Source organism: Nycticebus coucang, chromosome 15 (assembly GCF_027406575.1).
Source record: "Nycticebus coucang isolate mNycCou1 chromosome 15, mNycCou1.pri, whole genome shotgun sequence".
NCBI classification, from domain to species: domain Eukaryota; kingdom Metazoa; phylum Chordata; class Mammalia; order Primates; family Lorisidae; genus Nycticebus; species Nycticebus coucang.
This window is the reverse complement of record NC_069794.1, coordinates 3017162-3039038: the sequence shown is the minus strand read 5'-3', so window position 1 is coordinate 3039038 and position 21877 is coordinate 3017162. Positions and strand designations below refer to the sequence as shown.

Genomic DNA, 21877 nt, shown 5'->3' with positions numbered 1-21877 from the left:
GGTCTGGGTTTAACAGACTTGCCTGTTCTTGGGGGACAAGGGTCACACGTGGTCATCCTAGGCTGCTTAACACAGTTAAGCTTGACCAGCTCCTAAGGAAGATGGGAGCCGTATTTGCAAGTGCAAAAATGTACAACTCTTGTTGATTTGGGTTTTGTGTGTGTGTATGTGTGTGGCGACTTCAGATGTGCACATGAACTTAGGCAGAGCTACTTACAGGCAGTCCTCCAAGACCATCCCTGCCAGGTGAACCTCGGTCGCCCTTGGCCCCTGGCTGTCCCGGGAAACCTTTTGTAAGAGACAGGGAAAAACAGCAGCACAGCATTCATGAGACACTTCTTCAAACCCCTTTTTATTCTTTCAAGATTCAAGAGCACAAAAGCCTCCACGTGAAGTGAACAAACGTTTAAAAACTAGTAATGAATAATAAAAACAAGAAGGAGATGGGGTCTGAATGGGCAAGTGGCCCGGAGGCAGGCCTGCTGCCTCCCTGCCAACCCACACCACTTTAAAGAAAAACTTAAATTCTGGTAACTTCTTTTGAGATAACTGAGTTTGTTATCTCAGGTAGCTGAATGTACTGTCATGCTGCTATCTACCCTTCTGTTAGGAAATCTTTACAATCCCCAAATTCATAGGCCACCTTGATAATTTAGAACAATGTGGACAAATCCTGGAAGTACGGCTTAAAATTCTTCTTATGATGTTCTAGTTGTGTACAGAAGTTAGGTCCGGGTGGGGTAAGCTCTGTCTCCCGCTGAAGGGGCTAATACGCTGAAGACAATTTGGACCCGGCCCTTTCACATTTGGGGTCTTACCTATTTCTCCTGGGGGTCCCTGTGCCCCAGGGGGACCACGGAGTCCTGTTGTGTCGCAGATGAGGCAACTGTCTCCTTTCTGACCTGAAGAGGGAGACACAGGGGTGCTTGTATGTGGGGAGAGGTCTACCAGCAGGGGGCTGAGGGACAGCTGGGGGCAGGCCTGCCCTTGGGAGTTTTCTACTCAAACACCCTTCCCAGGGTGCTTCCGGAACACCTTCCCTCTGCTAATGGGTGGGAACGGCCATCATGTGCGTGTCCCCCTCCTGGTCAGTGAAGGAGTCCGTGCCTTCAGCACTGTTCCGTGTGACCAGTGGGGCCTAATTTAAAGATTCCTGTCCTTCTAGCAAAAGGTCGGGGCCTGCCTCACTAAAGGTGGTCCAGAAAGTCAGCTTTGCTGGTCAGCCATAGTTAACCACTGTCATTTTGCCCCAATTCTAAAGCTTCCTGCCCTTTTCTCTTCCATGCCACAGCTTTCACTGAGCCATATGTAGAGCCCGTGGACTTTACTGGTTGATGGACAGTCAACGTGAATAAGAAGCCACGAAAGCAGGAACAAACATCCCTGACACCAGGACAGAAGGAGGAGGGGGGACCACAGTGCTGAAGGCCGGGGGCACACCCTTCCCTGGGGGCTCCCTGGGGTGCCTTAGACATCACCGTGTCTTACACTGTAAAACGTCCAGTTTCCAGCCACAAACTGGTGCAGCAGAAAGCAAAACGTGCTCGGAGAGAAGCCCACAGGGGAGAGTGCATGGCGCATCCCTGGGCGAGGTCACCCCTCTGGCCCAGCAGCCCCACCACCCCCGTCAGAAGGGAACAGGCCAGTCCAGGAGGTCATGTCCCCAAAGCGTGGATGAAGGAGCCCTTCGGTGGGCAGCCACGATGCAGCTCAGCTGAGAACCTGCTAAGTGCTGGGCACTGGGGCTCAGTGGTTTGTCTGCTCTGGAGACTCGAGGTGGGTGGGGACACAGCGTGACCTGGCAGGCTGATAGCGCTGGAGTAGCGGTCTGAAGACGCAGGAAGAGAGCCTCTGCTCCCAGGACTCAGGGAGGGATAAACACAATTTCAGAGGGTATTGAGTCCGTCACAGAAAACACGTGCTGGTAACTCACTGGAGACCAAATAGCAATGGCCACTGGTCGGTCGCTGCATGAAGACTCCGAGATTACTGTGGGGCTGTCAAAATTCTGAGCTGTTAGCCGAAACTGTTTTTTGTTCAGCATTTGTGTTTAAAGGATGAAACTCTTTACAATCCAAATCCAGACGTGGCACATGATGAGGTTGATTTGGGGGGTGGGGTCCTCTTGGCCTCCTCCAGATCATTAACGGACACAGAAACATTGTGGTATCTATTGTTCCGTCCAGTCTGAGACAGGACTGTTGATGTGGTGATAACACAGCCGTCCCCAGAATGGCTGAAGACATCAGTATGGATTCTGGGTTGGTGTTACAGCAAATACTTGGAAAGAGTGAAAATGACATGGAGAACCAAGGGCACAGCTGGTTAATCCCTCGACAGCACGTTTGCTCACACTGATCACACGGCCACTTGACGAAGAGTGAGCATTCAGGCACAGATCTGGGCCTGGCTCTGACGGAAGAGTGTGCAATGTTTGATAATGGAGCTCTCGCGTCTGCAAGGACAAGCTGCAGCAGCCAGGAGAAGGAACTGCAGCGCCGAAGGCTGGGGACGCGGCCTTCCCCGGGGGCCTGTCTCAGAGTTTAACATCCACACTGGCAAGAACAAGTTCACGGTGCGGGGAAGAGAAAGCGCAGCAGCTGGGACTTCCAGGGCTCAATGTCCACCCTTCCCTCCTGGACCATCAGGATAGTCTCACCTGAGCTGTAGGAAGATACCCACCTAGGGAGGGATTGTGAGGGGACCTCTAGGGACAGGAAGAATACACCTCAGCCCACCTAACCTGACTCCAGAGCCAGCAAGTGTGTGGGGAAAACCAGCCCTGTGCACAGACACAGTTGCCATTTAAAATAAACAAACAACTCTTACCTTTCTCTCCAACTTCACCTGACAAGCCCGGCTGCCCTGGAGTTCCAGGGGGACCCTGGTCACCTGGAGGTCCAGGCTGACACTCCACAATCCCATCTGAAATTGAGTTTGAAAAGTTATAGGATCATAGCTAGGTATTTTCACCCTCTCTTAATTCAATCGGTATTATTTAAAAAAATATTTTAGGCTATTTGATAAGTATTAGAAATACAACTTCAGTTTGCTTCCAAATAATCAATCCAAGGAGAATAACTTGCAAAGTGCCATCAGCGCAAGCACATCATCCCCCCACACCAGCGGTGTCGGCCAGCGAGTCTGTCTCAAATGTTAAAGCGTCTTTCAGTTTACTGCAGGGTCGGTCCCACACAGAGTTGCACTTTCACCTTGTGAGACAGACTACTCTACAGACTAGGAAACCTGGGGCTCAAAAAAGTTGCCATGTGTCCAAGGCCACGCATCTGTTAAGTCAAAGTGCAGGGAGACTAGAACAATTCTCTCTCTTTTTTTCCCTAAGCAAACATACAATGAAGTGATCATTATTTCAGAGACGGAGACTCTCCACGAGGAAATGCCTCACTGTTCACATTCAATTCTGAGCATCCTTTACGTAAAGAGTCATGAAAATGAATCGCAGTAATGCAAATACCATGTATCTGGGTTCTTGTAAAAAGAAATATGTATTGTTTTAGAGTTTGGATACACCCTGTGATGGAGGATTTTATATTTCCTTCCCCAGCCATCTTTGAAGAACAAAACGGAGTGAACAGTTTAACAAACAGCATTTCTGCCCAGCGTTCCCAGGCCATAATAGCCCTAACGTGCCATTGGAGTGGAAGTCGCCCCCACTGGCAGGGTCTTCTCACGACAGACAGACTTAGGGGCAGAGACCCCACAGCAGTCACCAGACAATAGAAGGGGTCTGGGGTGGGGCCCCCCTCTGCTTGGATGCATCTACCAAGGTCAACCTTTCCGGCCCCCCACTCCCACCCACCCCAGGCAGAGCAAGACTGTCTGCAGCGAGCCACACCTCCCTGTTTACAGCCAGGTTTAGAGCTCAGCAGAAAACATCAGTTTCAGATGCCTGAGAGTCACAGTCAAGGAGGAGCCTAGTGGCTTCTGTTTTGCTTATTTGTGCTTCTAGAGCATCTCCCGACAATCACAGGTGAGGAAGCCTGAGTTGGGGACGGCCAGCTGTCCCTGCAGCCAGGGCCTTGGACCTGCTCCTGTCACGTCCTGTCCTGCTGGACTCCAGGTGCCCTTTGACCTCTGTGCCATGAAGACTGTCCATCTTAGGCGAAGTGGACTCTGTTTTTTGCTTCAAATAGCAGGCCCTGGTTACTTAACTCTAAAGAATCCAGACATCCCAGCCCTGTAAGCCTCGGGTATATTAATCCCCTGACTCTGGGAACGCAGGCTCATGAATGTCGAGGGGCTTATAATTACTGCATTCCTTTTCCAGAACATACTTCCTGCCTGCTTCATCTCAACCAGAATCCCTTTGAGTCTCTCATAAAAAAGCAATGCCCCGTCCTCACTAAAGTCAACTTAAGATAATGTCAGATCTAAAGCAGGAACACAGTGGCATCTCCAGGAGTTCTGAGTGCAGGTGCAGAGTCCACACTGAGCCAGGCCTGCTGTGGATGGTCCCTGCAGGCTCAGATGGCTTCATATGGGCCCTGACCACGGGGACAGGGAAACAGCAGCCGAAATGGGACATAGAAATCTCTGCATTGCACAGTTTATATCAGGGGTCTTCAAACAGCAACAGCTTTAAAATAAAGCGTCTTTAACGTGTACTATAAATCTGAACAAAAATCACTGTTCTAAATTGTCACTTAATACTCTGTGGCTGGGAACTACTTAATTTACAGTGACTACCAAAGGCAACCTGGAAATGGAAGGGCAGATATTACAACGTGTTCAGCCAACATACTTCACTCAGTTAACAACACTGTAAAGTTCAGATTCTGGTCCTTGCAACATTATAAGTATCCAAAAAATGCCCCTTTCCAGTATTTCCCCAGAGTGGGGCCCCCACTGCCTCTTCCCCTTTCTGGATCAGTCCCAGCCCCCACACACACCACCTGCTGAGGCTTATCCTCTGCACCGGCCACCACCTACATTCCAGGAGGCTCACTATCTCTCTGGCTCATTCCTGTCTCCCTACTGAATGCATGCACCAGGAGGGCAGGACGCATGGTGAGTCTGGTCAGCTTTCTCACTGCTCCTAGAATAGGGCCTGGAGTACTGACAGCACCCCATCCTTGTTGGATGAATCTGGAGGCCAGAGGTCCCCCAGTGTGCTCACAACCTTGTCTCAGACATACAGAGTAAAGTGACTTTGGACTGGGTATCCCCAGGATTTAAATATTCCATCTTCATTGTCAATGTCTTGAAAAATCACTAGAGAAGTCGAGGAAGTCCCATAAGCTCTATCCTTTTTACCACCCAAATTCACCTGGAACCAGTGGTCTCGTCATGACCTTATCTGGTGCCCTGTGGCAGCCTCGTCCATATAGCAGTGTGTCTGAATTCTAGCTCGGAAACCTCCCTGGCATTCAGAGCCCATTGATCCTCCTCTGATCAGCCACTGCCAGGACCTGAGCCGAGGTGCTCCCCATCACCCCCAGGACCTGAGCCCAGATGCTCCCCACCACCCCCAGGACCTGAGCCCAGATGCTCCCCACCACCCCCAGGACCTGAGCCCAGCTGCTCCCCACCACCCCTAGGATCTGAGCCCAGGTGCTCCCCAGAGCACAGGTTGTTTCAGGTCCCCCCTGCCCAGACGGCCTGTATGGGAAATCCACACATGCTCCAGTTGGACTGGTTGGTGTAAATCCTCTGAAAACTTACAGTCTGCTTTCACTCTGTGTTGGGATCACAGGACCTTCTTAACCAAGCCAAGACTTCAGCGTTATGTGCTGGGCTCTTCTGGAGTCTGGGCTGTGCTAATGCCTCCCCTCTCCCTCTGTGTGTCTGGGTTTGCATCTCCAGGTGAATCAGAATGCATTTTGTTTTCAATGTAAACTACAGAACTCAACTGATTTGCATTCTAACTTTTTAGATGCCAGAAGACTCGGCTGGTTAACAGGTTACCTATTCCTTTAAATCAACTTTTTAAAAATTTTATTTTAACTATTCCTTTTTGGAGCATGGTTTTCTGTGAAGATACCCAAACAGGATATGAACAATTAATACGTCACTGGACACCAAGCCTTTGTGCTAGGGGAGCTGTCACAGCACCTAGCGAGGTCAGCCTGCTGTCCCCACCTCTGTCCAGACAGCAAATGAAACCAACCCACGGGGAACTTACTTGTGTGCCCAGGCTGCCCAGGAGGGCCAGGGAGGCCGGGAGGACCTGGGGCCCCCTCCCTTCCACTTGGTCCTGGCAAGGACACTCCTGGAAATCCTTGGTCACCCTTTTCTCCTCTTTCTCCTGGGAAGCCAGGAGCACCAGGTTGCCCAGGTACAGGGAGGCCTGCAACCAACACAAAATGGAAGGTGAGTCATGTCAAGGCATTTAACATCAGCAGCACCAAGCAACTTTCTTACCATTTAATGCTTCCTACGAATTAACTTTAAGGAAAACAGACTCATTATGCAGACATTAAAATCTGTGAATTTCTTTCAGTGCAAGTAGTCTTCCCAGCACAGGAGAGGAAAGGCTGTCGAAGGTGCCCTCCATTTCTACTTGGACAATGAGGCCACAAATGTCACTAAAGGAAAGGATCAGAGGACAGGAGGCCAAGGGCTGGCAGTGGGGTCCGAACGCAGAGGACACGAGGCGAAGGGCTGGTGGTGGGGGTGCAACTCAGAGGAAAGGGCAGGAAAGCACAGTCATGGGCAAATAGGGTGGGGTGAGGTCTGAGTATGTCCAGCAGGTTTAGCCGCTGGGTTTCTAGGAGAGGACAACCTTCGACCTGGGGAACGGGAGCAGGTCCTCGGACATCTCACTTGGGTCACTGGTGGGAAAACCCATAGCCCGTGTTCCAGGCAGCAAGAGCCCTGGAGGGGCACAGAGGAGCCTCCGCCCAGGCTGGTAGGGGGCACGCCAGGGAGGGGCACAGAGGAGCCAGGACAGAAACAGGACGGTGGTGGGAGGTGGAGACCCATAAACCCCCAACCAGGCAGAGGGGGAAGGCACTGCAGGCTTCATTAGAAAGGACAGTGCTCAGAGTCCCCAGGAGAGAAAGCAGGGTCCCGCGCGTAGTCCGTGTATGCACCAAGGTCGTGCTGAGCTGTCACTTACTGACCTCAAACCAAGCCCTACCCTCGCATCTCGCTCTCCCGTCAGAGAAATGCAACCACACTGCTCACCACTTTATGCAAATATCTACTCTACACGACAATCAGGTACAGGACATAAACCACACAGCGGGTGCACAGACAGACACAGGGCAGCTCTCACCTGGAGGGCCCGGTTGGCCTTGTATTCCCGGGAAACCTTGAAGGAGAAAGAGAAAGTTAGACAATCAAGAGAAGGGCTCGCCCTTCTGTGTGCTCTTTATTCTTTGCTGAAAGCCTTGCTCGGTGTGTTGTTAAGGGTCCGTGTTCCAGGGGACCGCAGAAAACAGAACAGGAACCATCTGAGCACCCTCTGGAAATGCTGCTGTGCTCTGCCAGTGACAGAGAAGGGCCTTGGTGGCCCATGTGACAAGGAAACAGGAACTAAATGAGTCAGCACCCAATAGGCAGGACAGAGGTGCAGGTGCTGTCAAAATATGGACCAATAGAGGTGGAAAAAAGGAAGAGAGAAAGAAGGGGGACGAGGGAAGAGGGCACAGGCAAGGGGGGACGGGGGAGGGGACAAGGGGAGAAAGGGGGGAGGAGGGAAAGGTGAGAGGCAGGAGAAACAAGGCGGGCGGGCCAGGGAGGGAAGGAGGCCGAGGAGACGCTACCTTTGGGGCCTGGCTCTCCTCTCAGCCCTGGAGCTCCTGGGTAGCCCCGCTCTCCTTTCTCTCCCAAAGGTCCTGTGCCTATGACCTGAGTTAAAGAAGAAAAGAAGGTTTTGTGGCCCGGAAGTGGCTGGTCCTGTATAGTCCAGCAATGTGGGTGAAAAGCCGAACACGTCTCTCATTATCTCAAGAAAATCGAACTTAAGGAAGCAGCAGTGGTGGTGGACGGGGAGGGAGAGGGGAGGAGGAGGGGGAAGAGGCCCCAGAACACAGCAGGTGACATGATGTGACGTCTCCTTGCAGAGAGCTTTGCCAGGCAGTTCTCCATTTGAGGTGCAGGTTTGGAATTTCTAAATGTACACAGAAGCCATGAAGGGAGTATTTTACCCCACAGGATATTACCAGAGGAGCACCCTTAAACTTGCGCAGGCCACATGCAACAAGAACTCTCAATTTTTTTTATTGGAAGAAGCTTTTGGCTTTTTTGTGTATACTTTGTCGATGACCCCCAGTGGGCGCCTCCCTAAAGTCGCAGAAACAGGCCAGGAGGAAGGCACTGCAGGCCTCATTAGAAAGGACAGTGCTCGTTCACCCTGACCCTAAGTTACGGAATCGCAGCAAAACGGCAAAGCCAGCTACTGCATCCTAGTTTAACACACAACCCCTCTGTACCAAGTTAGATCAATGTGAATGATTAAAATGCGATGTTAGGTAGCTTGATTTAGCCATTCCACAGGCATGCACACATCAAACATCATGCTGTGTATCATAAATAGATATAATATTTATGCCAATTAGAAAAATGAATAAAGTAGAAACCATCAATGTAAAGATAAATACAAAACGTGCTGATGAAGTTCAGGCACAAACAGGACACCTGGACATGGCCAGTGGGTCACACACATGGAATACGGGAGAGTAAATATTTGCGGAAGTATTAAATGCATTAAGAAGGTCAGAGCTTTGATCCAATAATCCTATTCATGGCAATGTAGCCTAAGGAAAAATTATTCAGCTCCCCATCCCCCAAATGGCCTGTGACAAGAAACATTCTCTGCCACGGGAAGGATGGCAGCAAACCAGAGCCTGGTGACAAGTTCATTATTTCAAAATAATTATGGGGGTGGGGGAATAGCTAAAGCGATTGTAAAACAACTCTCTGATAGGATATTAAAAATGATCATGCTGGCCAGGTACAGCGGCTCACGCCTGCAATCCCAGCACTTGGGGAAGCTGAGGCAGGAAGACAGCTCGAAACCAAGCATTCCTGGCTGTTGTGAGCCATGACTGCACCAGGGCACACAAGCTTGTGTGTCAGAGCAAAACCTTGCCTCTTAAAAAAGAAAAACAGAAAATGGTCGTTGTGAAGATAACTTGCAAATGTAAAAAATGTTCACTTCTAATAAACGTCACATATGAGTATACAGTGGTTACAAGTAAGTAAACATATACATATGGACAAGGATTAAAATGTTATTTGCAAAAATGAACATTGTTTTTCTAAGATAATCAAACTGTGGGTGATCTGATCCTCTTCTTAAATTTTTCTTTAATGGACACTTTTTGGGGGAAAAGATTTCAAATATGTTGCTAATATTTTTATCCAACTTATAATATTTATAAGCTGAATTAGTAAATTGTGGTTTTATCCAAGCCCAAAGCTTTTGATTTTCAGAGGCTTAAGGATGTGTGGAAACTATCAAAATGCAACAAAAATAATAAATGCCAAACTCCACACAATGCAAATTATAAAATTATCTCAAGAAGCAGGGACCCACTGTACATGCATGTCATTCTAATGACCGAGGCAGCCCTGCGTCCTGCGAGGGTATGTGCTGTCCCATCCCCCCATGTCCCAGGCCCTCCCAGACTCCCACGTCCCAGGCCCTCCCAGACCCCCACATCCCAGGCCCTCCCAGACCCCCACGTCCCAGGCCCTCCCAGTCCCTCCCAGACCCCCACATCCCAGGCCCTCCCAGGCCCTCCCAGACCCCCACGTCCCAGGCCCTCCCAGGCCCTCCCAGACCCCCACGTCCCAGGCCCTCCCAGGCCCCCGCGTCCCAGGCCCTCCCAGACCAGGGCACAGCACTTTTACTCACAATTCCTGGGGGGCCCGGAGGACCTGCTTCACCCTTTTCTCCCTACAAAAAAAAATAAAAATTTCCCTTGCATATTTTTATTATCAAGCATGTCTTACAGAAAGCAAGGTTAACTTTTTTCCTGATAAAATAGATTGTGCCCACAGTACATTAAAATTACTTAGTGTCGCTCACTATGATGAGCATAACGTGCTCTTTGATTATCTAACAAAAATAGAAACATTTCATTTTGCTTTGCATAAACATAACAGAGAAATTAAGATTTCTACAAAACGTAAATTGGAAGCTAATTATTCACAATACAAATTTGTGCTACTGATTTCATGTTTCCTCTGGGAACTTTAATAGAATTATTTATAATACCAACTTTCAACCAGTGTGCTAGGAAAATTTTTAAAGATCATTAATTAATTTATTTTCAATAGAAGTTCAAAGCGCAATAAGTATATTCTTTTTTTACCCTTTTTTTGAACAACATAACTTAAGTGGGCCGTGGAAGTTTAAGTATAGGTTCAAGTATGCCATGAGATAACAAAAAAGGTTGAAAAATGCTGATTTATAAGTTGAATTAGTAAATTGTGGTTTCTCAATGAAATAAAAAAAGAAATTCAATAAAATAATATGAAAGCATAATTTCTGATTATATTTTCTTAAAGAAATCATTTTCTATGAGGATTTTAGGTGTAAGGTTGTTTTAAATTTGCATGGAAAAGTCATAGTATAAAAATCCAGTGTTAATTGTAAACATTGGTGGATAAATTCTGATCACATTTGAGGCTTAATTTAATCCACATTAAGATGATTAAGGTGAAAAATTCAAAGAAATTAGACCTTTTATATCTAATATCCTTATATAGACATCATAATAATCTAGAAAGCTGTAAGATATGCAAGTTACACCATAAATGTATGTTTTTCCTTTTAAATTAAGGCATTAATCTAGAATTGAATGCTTTCCATTTTCTTAAATGAATACAAAAGGAGATTTTAGAAACATCTAGAGGACTGACAAGGCATCTCAGCTACTATGTTCTAACTATACGTAGCATTAAAATTTACAGGATTTTACTTTCTCAAAAAATTCCAGGAAAGGAATTTCTCTTTTGTGTCTCCCGCTTTAAAAAATAAACCTTGCATTCTCTCCCTAGTTTCTCTCTCACCATAGCAAAGAGCAGATCAAAATTCTCTCTTATTCTGTTGGAGATTTATATTACCTACTCTTGTGATTAAGAGAAAAATGAAGCAACCATCAACTTTTTCTGCTGTAGACTGTCAAATATTTTTTAAAGTTGGATAGCAACCAGTTCTCCCAATGAAAGGGCATTGACCCTGCCTGGCCTCCAAGTCCGGGGCAATTTGGTGGCGTGTGGCAAAAGTTTCTTCAAAGAAAGAGTCCAAATAAGGACCCCAGAATCGCACTCTTAGGTATTTACAATGAGGAAATGACGAGACAAGTGACCAAAAATACTTGTAATCATAAACCTTTGGAAATGACTTAAATACCATGCAATAAATGACATGGATGTCAGAAAACATCCACGTATGTAATTATATTTATGGACATTGGAATACAGTATATCCTCCCTCAGCCGTCAAGGATGTGGACGGTGCCACATAAGAGCGCTGTTAACCCTGGCCATTTCTGAGTGGGTAATAGAAAAATTAGAGACGTTTCTTTTATTCATTATATCTGTCTGCATTTTGTATTATTTTATAATTAAGAAAAAAATCTACTATAAAAGAAGAACATACAAACTTGAATAAGTGGGATTTTTTCTTTAAAATTTTCATGAACACAAAGAAAACCATCAAGTTGAATTTTTAATTCCAGGGAATATAAATTTTATATATATATATATATATATTTTAGGTGGGTCTCAGGGATGGGACAGGTGGCTCTCAGGGATTGGGCAAAGGGGTCTCAGGGATGGGACAAGTGGGTCTTGGGGATGGGACAGGTGGCTCTCAGGGATAGGACAGATGGGTCTCAGGGATGAGACAGGTGGGTCCCAGGGATGGGATGGGTGGGTCCCAGGGATGGGACAGGTGGGTCCCCTTTATTCTAGAGGACAAAAGAACAAACTTCTAGGTTGAACTAAATACAATCAGAGGTAAAACCTCACAGCAGTGTGATCACTCACCTGAGGACCCTGCCGGCCGGGGAGTCCTGGGTACCCCGAGTCTCCAGGGAAGCCCTGAAGGGAGAGGGTGACAATCATCAGTGAGGAGGGGACAGTGGGGTCGCTTTTAAAAACAACAGAAAAACACTTACCGGACTCCCTCTTTCTCCTTTTTCGCCATCTTTGCCAGGTTTTCCCTATAAAAGAAAGATGTAAACATTAGTGTTTCAAAAATAAGAATGACAGCTATGAAATAACACCAAAGCTCCGATTCAGATAAAAGGAACTGATGAGATCAGAAGCAAGGTAGATGGGACTCAGTGTGAACTGACATTTCCATGGTAAGTGACATAGCGCACAATGGATAACGGTAAAAGGTTACAGTGGAAGAAAACTTCTCAATTTTTAAAGAATAGGGTCTGGTTAGCTAAATACCTTGTAATATATCATTATATTTTGGTAGCAAAGCTAATACCAGAGGAGTCCATGTATTGACAAGTGAGTATTTGGTCGCTGATGTGCAAAGGATTCATTTTAATAGAGGTTCCCATATGTGATTTCCAGGTAGAAACTGGATGGGTCACAGGTCACCACACTTCTCACAAAGCCAGGAGCAGCCCAGCAGCCCAGCTCACAGCTGTGTGGACAGTTGGGTGTAAGGGCGGGGTCTCCAGGCAGCAAAGCTGGGCCAACCTGTAGCTCTAGTCCAGGTGGGATAGGTGGGTCTCAGGGATGGGATAGGTGGGTCTCAGGGATCGGACAGATGGGTCTCAGAGATGGGACAGGTGGCTCTCAAGGATGGGACAGGTGGCTCTCAGGGATAGGACAGATGGGTCTCAGGGATGAGACAGGTGGGTCCCAGGGATGGGACAGGTGGGTCTCAGGGATGGGACAGGTGGCTCTCAGGGATCGGGCAAAGGGGTCTCAGGGATGGGACAAGTGGGTCTTGGGGATGGGACAGGTGGCTCTCAGGGATAGGACAGATGGGTCTCAGGGATGAGACAGGTGGGTCCCAGGGATGGGATGGGTGGGTCCCAGGGATGGGACAGGTGGGTCTCAGGGATGGGACAGGTGGCTCTCAGAGATGGGACAAGTGGCTCTCAGGGATCGGGCAAAGGGGTGTCGGGGATGGGACAAGTGGGTCTTGGGGATGGGATAGGTGGCTCTCAGGGTTGGGAAAGCTGGCAGGTGGCTCTGTGAGCCTTGTCTCCACACCAGGCTACTGTGGCCTCCCTAGAGGGCCTTGCTAATGATGGTAGCTCAGGAAGGTTTCAGAATGGCCTAGGGGATGAAAGGGATACCCCAGATGCCCCTTACAAGTCTCTTCTATTTTTATGTTTCTTTGAGCCCAGGATTTTAGGAATAAAGGGAAAATGATTTAACAATGAAGAATAAAAGGGCTTTGGAAACACTCACTCGGGGCCCTGGTTTTCCGGGTTCACCTTTCTCTCCAACTCCTGGCATCCCCTTAAAAGAACAAACATAAAAAGAGTTAGATTTATTAGTATATTTATGTAAACCATTGAATTAGGTAAATATTAAATTTAAGATGTAATAAGCTTGCGACTTGAATTCAATAGTGTATGATCTTTCATGTGAAAATAGTGATGATATGTGGAAGTTGACCACTTACCTGAAATCCAGGTTCACCTTTTTGACCCTAAAAGAGAGAGATAAAGTTATTATACCTAACAGCTGCCTCGACTTTTATATGCTACATCGAGTATGTAACAGAAGAAGAAAACTTTCTCTGAGGCAGTAACAAAGAACCTCAAACTGGTCCCCAGCACCCACCTGTAGCTTTGTCTGGGTCATGGGACTGGCCACACCCTCTCTGCCCCTCAGCTCGGCCCTGAGGCCCCCCACCCATGTCTGTGGTGCGCCTGAGAGACCCCTACGTAGTGAGTTGGCCTCAAACCAGCCTGTGGCCAACACAGGTCCACTGGTCTCTGCTCAAAGATGCTCATGTTTATAGACGGATGGTCTGTAAACTGCCGTCCAAGTGAGGGTTAAGTGTGCTGCAGAAGCTGACTGTGGCCTCAGCTTCTCTTTGGCCCTGGAAATTAGTCGAAAACCAGAAGGGCAGCATGCAGCGGGCGAGGCCCACCCTACCTTCTCCCCCTTGGTGGCAAAGTCTCCCTTCTCTTTCACTTGAGCTTGTCCTGGAACGCCTGGGGGCCCACTGACCCCTTGATCACCCTGGTGATGCAAAAAATGGGAATAATTAGGTATAAGAAAAATTACACAGAGAAGACAAAACCCAGGGAGGGGGAAAAAGCCTAAAATAAAACATCCACTTTGAAAATGAGATTCTGCTGTACTCTCTCCTGGTGATCCTTGCCTCAGCAGAGCCAGGCCTCACCAGGAAGGTGACACAAGGATCTAAGCCACTCCTGAGATACTGGGGTCAGGGAAGGACAGGCAGCCAGTATCTCAGTGGTAACATGGGATCTGAACAGCTGCAAGACACCTCTGCACTTGGGCCTGCACACGTGGTGGGCGAGTACGGTGTGCCATGGGATAAGGGTAGCCCACACCACGTGACAGAGCCTGGAAGAAAGCAGGCAGGTAGGTAACCCATAGTCAGAGAGCCACCATGAATGGTCTTCCTCATGCACCGTAACTGCTGGAACACTCTGAAGTACGTGAAATCCAGCCGTAGCACAATCGGTGAGGTCTAAACCTTGCAACTGCATATACTCAGGGGCACTTTACTGTAAAGTTTATAGACAAAGTAGGCCAAATGCAAGGGTGGAGCGCAGGCCACCGTGCGTCCAGATCACCCAGGTCCCCGCTGTACCTAGGGTCTCTGGCCTAATGGCCTATAGCAGGTGTGGCCCGCAGAGTAAAGGGTCCCAGCCCTCAGCAGGCGCTGCAGGAACTGCCAGAGTCCCCTCTCAGCCTGCACCTGGGAACCTTAGGCCTCAAACCAGGACACTTCCTGTACAAAAATGAAGGACATTTCCACTGTACAAAAAACTGGAATTAGCCTCACCGTGCCCCCTACTTGCCAGAGCACATGCAGAGCAAGTCGTTCTGGCCTACCCAGTGAGCCGGAACAAATTCAATAATCCCAGCATTTGGAGGAAAACGCTTTCACACTTGAGATCACACAGAGAAGGGGTGGCTATGTGGGTTCAAAGGGTGCTCCAGAGGAGGGGATTCTGTCATGCTCGGAACTGTGACTTTAAACATGAAAATACTCCAAGGCAATGTGTTCTCACCTTGTCACCTTTTGGTCCTTGAAAACTTGAGCCCATTTGTCCCTGTGGATTGAAAATTCAGTTTTCATTATTAAAGTGGTTCTGCAAAGCTCACATAAAATGCACTGATGTGGTAGATTTCAAACCACAGCTCTGTCCAGAATGATCATAAAAATTTTCTAGAAAGTTATGATCACACTACATCCAATGTCTAGGAAAAAGTTTTTAAAGTATTATTGATAGAAACATTCTATTAAGACTTTTGATTTTAAATTAATGTTTTTAAACTCTGGCTTTAGAAAACTCAGGAAAACATCAGTGATTCCAACATAAGACTTAGGGATGAATGGAAGGAGGATCAGTTGACTGGTAGATGGTCCGCAGACAGCAGATGGATAATAGAGGCTTAAATACACACAGAGAAAAAGATTCTATAATTTCCCAAACCTTTAGACACTAAAAAATGAGTGATGTCAATTTTATGGCAATCTCACACTAACGCAATAAGACCATAAATGAAAAATCTTTTACCTTTTCACCTGGGGGGCCAGGAGGACCTGGGGGACCCTGTAAGAGACGACATTTGAATTAAGTAATATTCATAACCCTAGTGAGCTTTAGATCTTTCTTTGTGTTGAATTTATCTTAAGATTCTATGATTAACATCATAATTTATTTGTTAAATATTTTTCCTGGGCTGGAGATTGAGAGTAACCAGAAATTGGTCCAGGAGGATTCCTAACAGAGATGGAAATATCTACAAGTCTTAGGCCTGGGCCCTGTGGGCTCCCACAGCCCGAGCCGTGCCAGGACAAAATGTTAAGATGACGCGTGAAGCCGGTCACCAAGCTCTCCGCCAGCCGCAGTTTCCAGTCTGGGAGTCACGTTTGTCCACTTCACAGATAACTGTTCATCTTAAAAAGGGGATGATTCTTAGTAGATTGCAGTGAAAGAAAACACTTCCTGTGTGTGTAACCAACTCTTAGAATGGTTTTTATAATCATTTTTACAGGAAAAAAGAATAGTCATTCTTTATTCATAAAAATGAGTCTGTTTATTTACAAGAATGGCAAAGAGGCCACATCCACGTGGTTTTTACAATCAAAAGAGAAAGAAAAGGGATGTGCACATAGCTCAGTGAGCAGAGCGCCGGCCACATGCACCAGGGGTGGTGGGTTTGAACCCCACCCCAGCCTGCTACAAACAAAAAAATAGCCGGGCATTGTGGCGGGCGCCTGTAGTCGCAGCTACTCGGGAGGCCGAGGCAGGAGAATCACCTAAGCCCAAGAGTTTGAGGTTGCTCTGAGCTGTGATGCCACAGTACTCTACCGAGGGTGACAAAGTGAGACTGTCTCAATAAAAAAAGAGAGAGAGAGAAAAAAAACAAGTAAATTAAAAAGTACAGGCCTGAAAATCTCTTGTGAGGACCTTCGGTGGGGCAGCGAGGGGACAACAAACTCAGGTGTGTCGTGCACAGCTCGGCAGCGTCACCCAGCACTCGTTAGTTTGACTGCGCCACCTTCTACTGAGCACATGGCTCTGGTGGAGGCCCCGAGGGAAGCGCGTTGGTGACTCTCCGGGCGCTCAGCACGCAAAGTCATCCTATCAAATGCTCCTTGCTGCTGCCCGGCCTGCCCCAGGCCCGCCCAGACGCAGACCCCACTGGTCGGACTGTGTTTCTACCAACACATGTTCCCGCACTGTCGTGGAGTGGTCACCCAGGTAAGTGCCTGCCCTGTGTGTCTGGGCATCCCTGGTACCCAACCAGCCCCACAATAATGACATGCTGTCTGCCCGGGGGTGTCCTGGCATCATTACCCTGTTCCCACAGCTCTGGGAACAGGTGAACTGCAGGTGCCAACCGAACATTCAGTAAGAAAGAGGCTGATCCTGTCATGTCCAAATTAAGAGGGACCATCACTGTGTGCCTTGTCATTAAGTCATTATTTATTCTCACACCTCAACATAACTGCCCTTTAAAAGACTGCCTCAGAGAGATGTCCCAAAAACTTACTGGTGGTCCGATAAATCCTGGAGGGCCGACAGGACCCTGCAGTCCTGGCAAGCCTGGTGAACCCTGTAATTTAGAGAGAAAGAAAAGAATTAAAATGCAAACCAGGGAGAGACTCAGCACGTCATTATAAGTATTTAGCAAATACTTACGGGCAGTCCTGGGGCTCCGGGAAATCCTCTTTCACCTTTTAACAGTGTGCCAGGCACATGGCCAAGTATTTCACCTGGGTCACCCTAGAGGATGAAAAAGGAGAGAAGTTGTGATTACTGATATCTGTGTGAAGAGTCTTATAACCTAGTGAGGCACAGGCCCCCTACCTGGTGTGGACCAGGCCAGGTCTGAGCTGGAAGTGCCCAGCCTGCCCACCCCTCCCCTCACTACTGTCTGACCATCACCGAGGCTGCAGCCAGCACTGATTGTGGAGCGGACTACACAGACGGGTCCCCAAAATGGTGCACATGACTGCCCCACACTCGGGACAAGGGTCCTGGGCTCTGGTTGGAAGATGGTGGGACCATCACTTCTCGGCCTTTTGGCTAAGATCAAGTGTGGAAGATGGTGGGACCACGAGCTGTACTCACCAAATTAGGATTATTTTTTGAGAAAAGACTCAGGATGAGTGTTTTTATAAAGGCAGGTGTGATGGTAAAGTTTATCTGTCAACTTGGCTAGGGCACATTGTTTGGTTAAACACCTGTCCAGATATTGCTGTGAACTGTGAAGGTCTTTTTGTAAAGGAGATTACCATTTCAATCAGAGAACTTTCAGTAGGCATGTGCCCCTCCATCAAGCTGGTGGGCCTCCAGTCAGCTGATGGCTCTAAAAGAAAAAAGGCTGACTTCCCCTAAGGGAGAATTCTGGATGCACAAACTGAGCACCACCTCACTCTCCTTCCCTGCGGCCCTCTCCCTCCACAGCTCCCGTTGGTTCTCTTTCTAGAGAGCTCTAACACAGCTGCTATGAGGATGCATTTCTTGGGTGCTCTTAAACATAGCACTCTTGACCTCACTCAGGTGAGTGACCGTCTACTGCAGCTTCTGATAAAGTGCAAGTTTCCCTGTGATGGGGCTGCTCCAAACAGCCCAATGCCAGGCTCCCAGACCTCTATAAAACTGCCCGTGGCCGGGGATGCCCAGTCTGGGGTCAGCCTGATGATAGTGACTGAGCCCGGGGGCGGTGTTACCCAGATTACGAGATTTGAGAGTTTCCTCACGGCTTATTTACAGTTTACCATCACACCACGTGTCCTGTGTATTAAATTTAATTGTGTATATATTGCATTTATATATATATATATTCAGTATTTTAATGTAATCAATTTTAGGAAAGTATGTTAAAAAGCATAAAAAGCAATCAGCCAAACTGATTTATGTGGCATCTATCTTAAAAAGATTCCCTGTAATGAATCCAACAAAATAAATAAAACATACCTTCATTCCTGGCAACCCCGGTGGTCCCTGAAAAAGGAAGTTTGTGCATTAGTTTTGGTTTTCACAAAATGTCATTAGCATCAAGACTTAAGTGCAGAAAGCAAAAAGGAAGAAGAAAAAGAAACAAGAAGAAAGAAATTATAACCAGAAAAAAGAAATTCTAACTTAACCCTATACTCACAGGATTTCCAGTAAATCCAGGTAAACCAGGAGGTCCCAGCGGCCCTCTCTCTCCCTGAGGGAAAGGGCAGAGAGTTGGTCACACACTGTCCCCAGCAAACACGTCCCCCCAGACACCGTCCTGAGTTACTCTCCCCTACCCTTCAAAGAAATCTCATTGGGGATTAAAAATGATTTCCTAAAAACAGTTTGGTACAAGCTCTGTTACTGGGTGCTGCCTTGCAGAACAAGAAATACGCTCAATAGCTTTAACAGGGGCAATGACCCATGACAGCATTTTCTTACTCGATTTAGTAATTGATTACAGGTAAGGACTTTAGTGCTTAAAAGCAATTTTAGGATAAAGTCTACAAAAAGAAAAGCACTTCCCTATACATTAAATACAGGACAATTTTATTTCCTTATTGAGTAAAGAAAGCATCGAGGCAAGTTAACTTTTCACTTGTGTCACATAAAACCATGTCATTCTACAGAATAACTTGACCTCCCCTGCTAACATGCAAAGCCCCATAAACGCACACAGGATGGGGAGGGTCCCCTTCTAACATTACCTTCGTGCCATTGCAGCCTGGGATGCCTGGGGGACCTGGTGGGCCATCTTGGCCAGGAATACCCTGCAATTAATAAAGTGAGAAATCAACCAAAATGGATCATCCATGCTGGTCAAATGGTTCGTGAAAGAAACAAAGTGTTTTGTATACATACAGGAAGACCTGGGTTTCCAGGGTATCCAGATGCTCCTGGGGGCCCCTGTAAGGACGGAATAGAAGTGTTCAGGGGAGAGCTGGGGAAGCCGGTCTCCTGCCGCTGGTTCCCCTGGTTAATGGTGTGGCCCCCTAGTTTCTGGCACTAAGGACATGCACTAAGCCGAGGAGCTGAGGGCCCAGCATGCGGCCTACAGCAGCCACACGTCACATACTGACTGCTCGTCCCTCTCAAGTCACAGCTGCATGTGCACACAGTGACCTGCCCTCCTCTCATTCGTTTTTTTAAAAAGAGCATGCATCATATCATTGTATACAGTTATGATTTAATAAAAAAATTAAAAAAAAAAGAGCATGCAACTCACATTAAAACACAAACGTTTGAGAGAAGAGTTTATAAAATAAATCAGTTCATTGGGAATAAAAAAAATCAAAAGTTATTTCTAGCTGAAATCCCTATCTTCTGTATTCTGAATAGTAACAATGTCTGTTTACCAAAACAGTGACCCCGGTGCTTCCTGCAGCCTCCACCTGAGCCCACCGGCCTTGGCGAGGCACTTGGCGCGGCACAGGCCGTCCCCGCCCGGCCGCCCTCCTCACCACCACCACGTCACAGTAAGGAAGTCAAAGTGTTCACGTTGTATGATGTCTGTCTATTTTTCTACCTCCAAAATGTTCTTACAAAGGTCTTCACTTTGCATTTTCCAGGAATGGGCACAGCAAGGAGAGTAAAGAGATGAAGAGAAGGGAGACCAAGGTCGGCTGAGGCGCCACAGCCCCGTGGGGAGGGAGGCGGCGCTCCTGAGCCCCACGGACACATCACTACTGCCCCCCCAACAAAAATGTCCACAGGAGACTCTGAGGAAGAACAAGTGGGAGAAAACAAGTTCACCGGAGGACAAGTGGGAAGGAGCTTGGCTGGTGGCACCGCCAGTCCTAAGGACCAGAGGCTGTGTGGTCACAGGTGACACTCACTTAGCCCACTGTGGGAGAAGAAGCCGGAAGAAGAGACAGAGGGGAGGGGACACAGCGGAGGGGAAAGGGACACAGGGGAGGGGAGGGGCAGGAAGGAAGTCCCGAAGTGTGCGGAGTGCCCCAACTCCAGAAGCCAGCAGACCCCATCCCATCGTCACCAATGGTGACAGTGACTCACTCTGGTCCCTTTTGTTCCAGGTAATCCTGGCTCTCCAGTGTCACCCTGGGACAGAACAGAAAGAATGCCATTGCGATCGCAGGTCATCACAGGAATGCAGGTGATCTTGAGCCCGCCCGCCCTGCAGTGCCATAATCAAGCTCACCTTTTGCCCTGCTGGTCCCTGCGGCCCCTCAGGTCCCTGCATTCCAGGAAACCCAATGACGCCCTGTAACCCGGGGAGGCCTCTTTCACCCTGCAGAAAAGGAACATGACTGAGTCAGGAAAACGGCAGGATGGCAGAGACAGAGGAAAGCAATCAGCCTGCTGGGTCGTGACGGGCAACTGCGGTCAGCTCGACTGGCTTCTGGGGTGTCCAGGGTGGTTTCTGGGTGAGGGTGTTTCTGGAAGAAACAGGCATCTGATCAGTGCATGGAGGTAAAGATAGAACAAAAAGGCAGAGGAAAGCAAAATTCTCTTTCTTTCCCAGAACTGGGACACCCATCTTCTAGCCTTGGACATCAGAAGTCCGGCTCTCCGGCCTTAGGATTCAGATGAGCTGTGAGCTAGGCCATCAGCTTCCTCAGTTCTCAAACTCAAGATGGCAGGTGAGATCTGGTGACCCCTCGGCCCACATGTCACGTGAGCCACTTCCCATAACAAACCCTCCCGTCTACCTATCTCATAGCTTCATTTCTCTGCAGAGCCCTGACTAGAATATCTACCTTTTGTCACCCAACATCGTACACAGTCCCCTTCAGGCAGCTGCTCTGCCCTGTGTCAAGTCCTTGAGGATAGTTGAGATAAATAATCAAGAAAACATACATGCTTTACAGCGTATGGACTTGAGTGCACTCTTCCAGTACAAACTGGGGAGGTTAATCGCTGTTTGCTGATTGAAAAACAGAAAGCACTTGGAGATTATAGGCAGGATTATTTTGTGTTCAGTGCCTCTCTCTAAGATATATTAGTTCAAAATAAAAATACAACACTGACAAGTTAAACATCACAAAACATAAACATTACCTTCAAAACGGCACCTTTCAGGGAGTGAGTTACAAGTTTTTCACCACCACATAATTGAAATGAAACAAAACCAGAGCTTTTGAAGTCATCTTTCTTTCCAGCCCCCTGGGCTGGCCCTGGAACCTACTGGTGAACTGACCACTTGCTGGACTTCTACAAATGCAGAATGAGGCTGTGACATTGGGGCTCCAACCCCCAAGGCTCCATGGAGCTAAATGTTTACCTTGCAGTGTAAGTCAGGAGTC

The 21877-nt window shown here is 47.8% G+C and overlaps 1 protein-coding gene across 2 annotated transcripts in view; it reads right to left on the bottom strand.

The window, feature by feature from the left end:
- Window positions 1-21877, bottom strand: part of COL4A1 (collagen type IV alpha 1 chain) — a 143108-nt gene that overhangs the window by 36654 nt on the left and 84577 nt on the right. Inside the window, exons 3-24 of one of the 2 annotated variants that reach the window (XM_053563522.1) lie at window positions 20773-20862; window positions 20628-20672; window positions 19476-19520; window positions 19322-19384; window positions 18772-18825; window positions 18591-18617; window positions 17310-17393; window positions 17161-17223; window positions 15678-15713; window positions 15168-15209; window positions 14056-14142; window positions 13577-13603; window positions 13360-13410; window positions 12096-12140; window positions 11965-12018; window positions 9824-9865; window positions 7728-7812; window positions 7238-7273; window positions 6143-6307; window positions 2830-2925; window positions 819-902; window positions 218-288 (exon numbers count right to left, since the gene is read on the bottom strand). In XM_053563522.1, the coding sequence (XP_053419497.1) occupies window positions 218-288; window positions 819-902; window positions 2830-2925; window positions 6143-6307; window positions 7238-7273; window positions 7728-7812; window positions 9824-9865; window positions 11965-12018; window positions 12096-12140; window positions 13360-13410; window positions 13577-13603; window positions 14056-14142; window positions 15168-15209; window positions 15678-15713; window positions 17161-17223; window positions 17310-17393; window positions 18591-18617; window positions 18772-18825; window positions 19322-19384; window positions 19476-19520; window positions 20628-20672; window positions 20773-20862 (1392 nt within the window). Of the gene's footprint in view, window positions 1-217; window positions 289-818; window positions 903-2829; window positions 2926-6142; window positions 6308-7237; window positions 7274-7727; window positions 7813-9823; window positions 9866-11964; window positions 12019-12095; window positions 12141-13359; window positions 13411-13576; window positions 13604-14055; window positions 14143-15167; window positions 15210-15677; window positions 15714-17160; window positions 17224-17309; window positions 17394-18590; window positions 18618-18771; window positions 18826-19321; window positions 19385-19475; window positions 19521-20139; window positions 20191-20627; window positions 20673-20772; window positions 20863-21877 lie in introns of those variants that run through there. The other variant, XM_053563523.1, reaches the window with a different exon arrangement.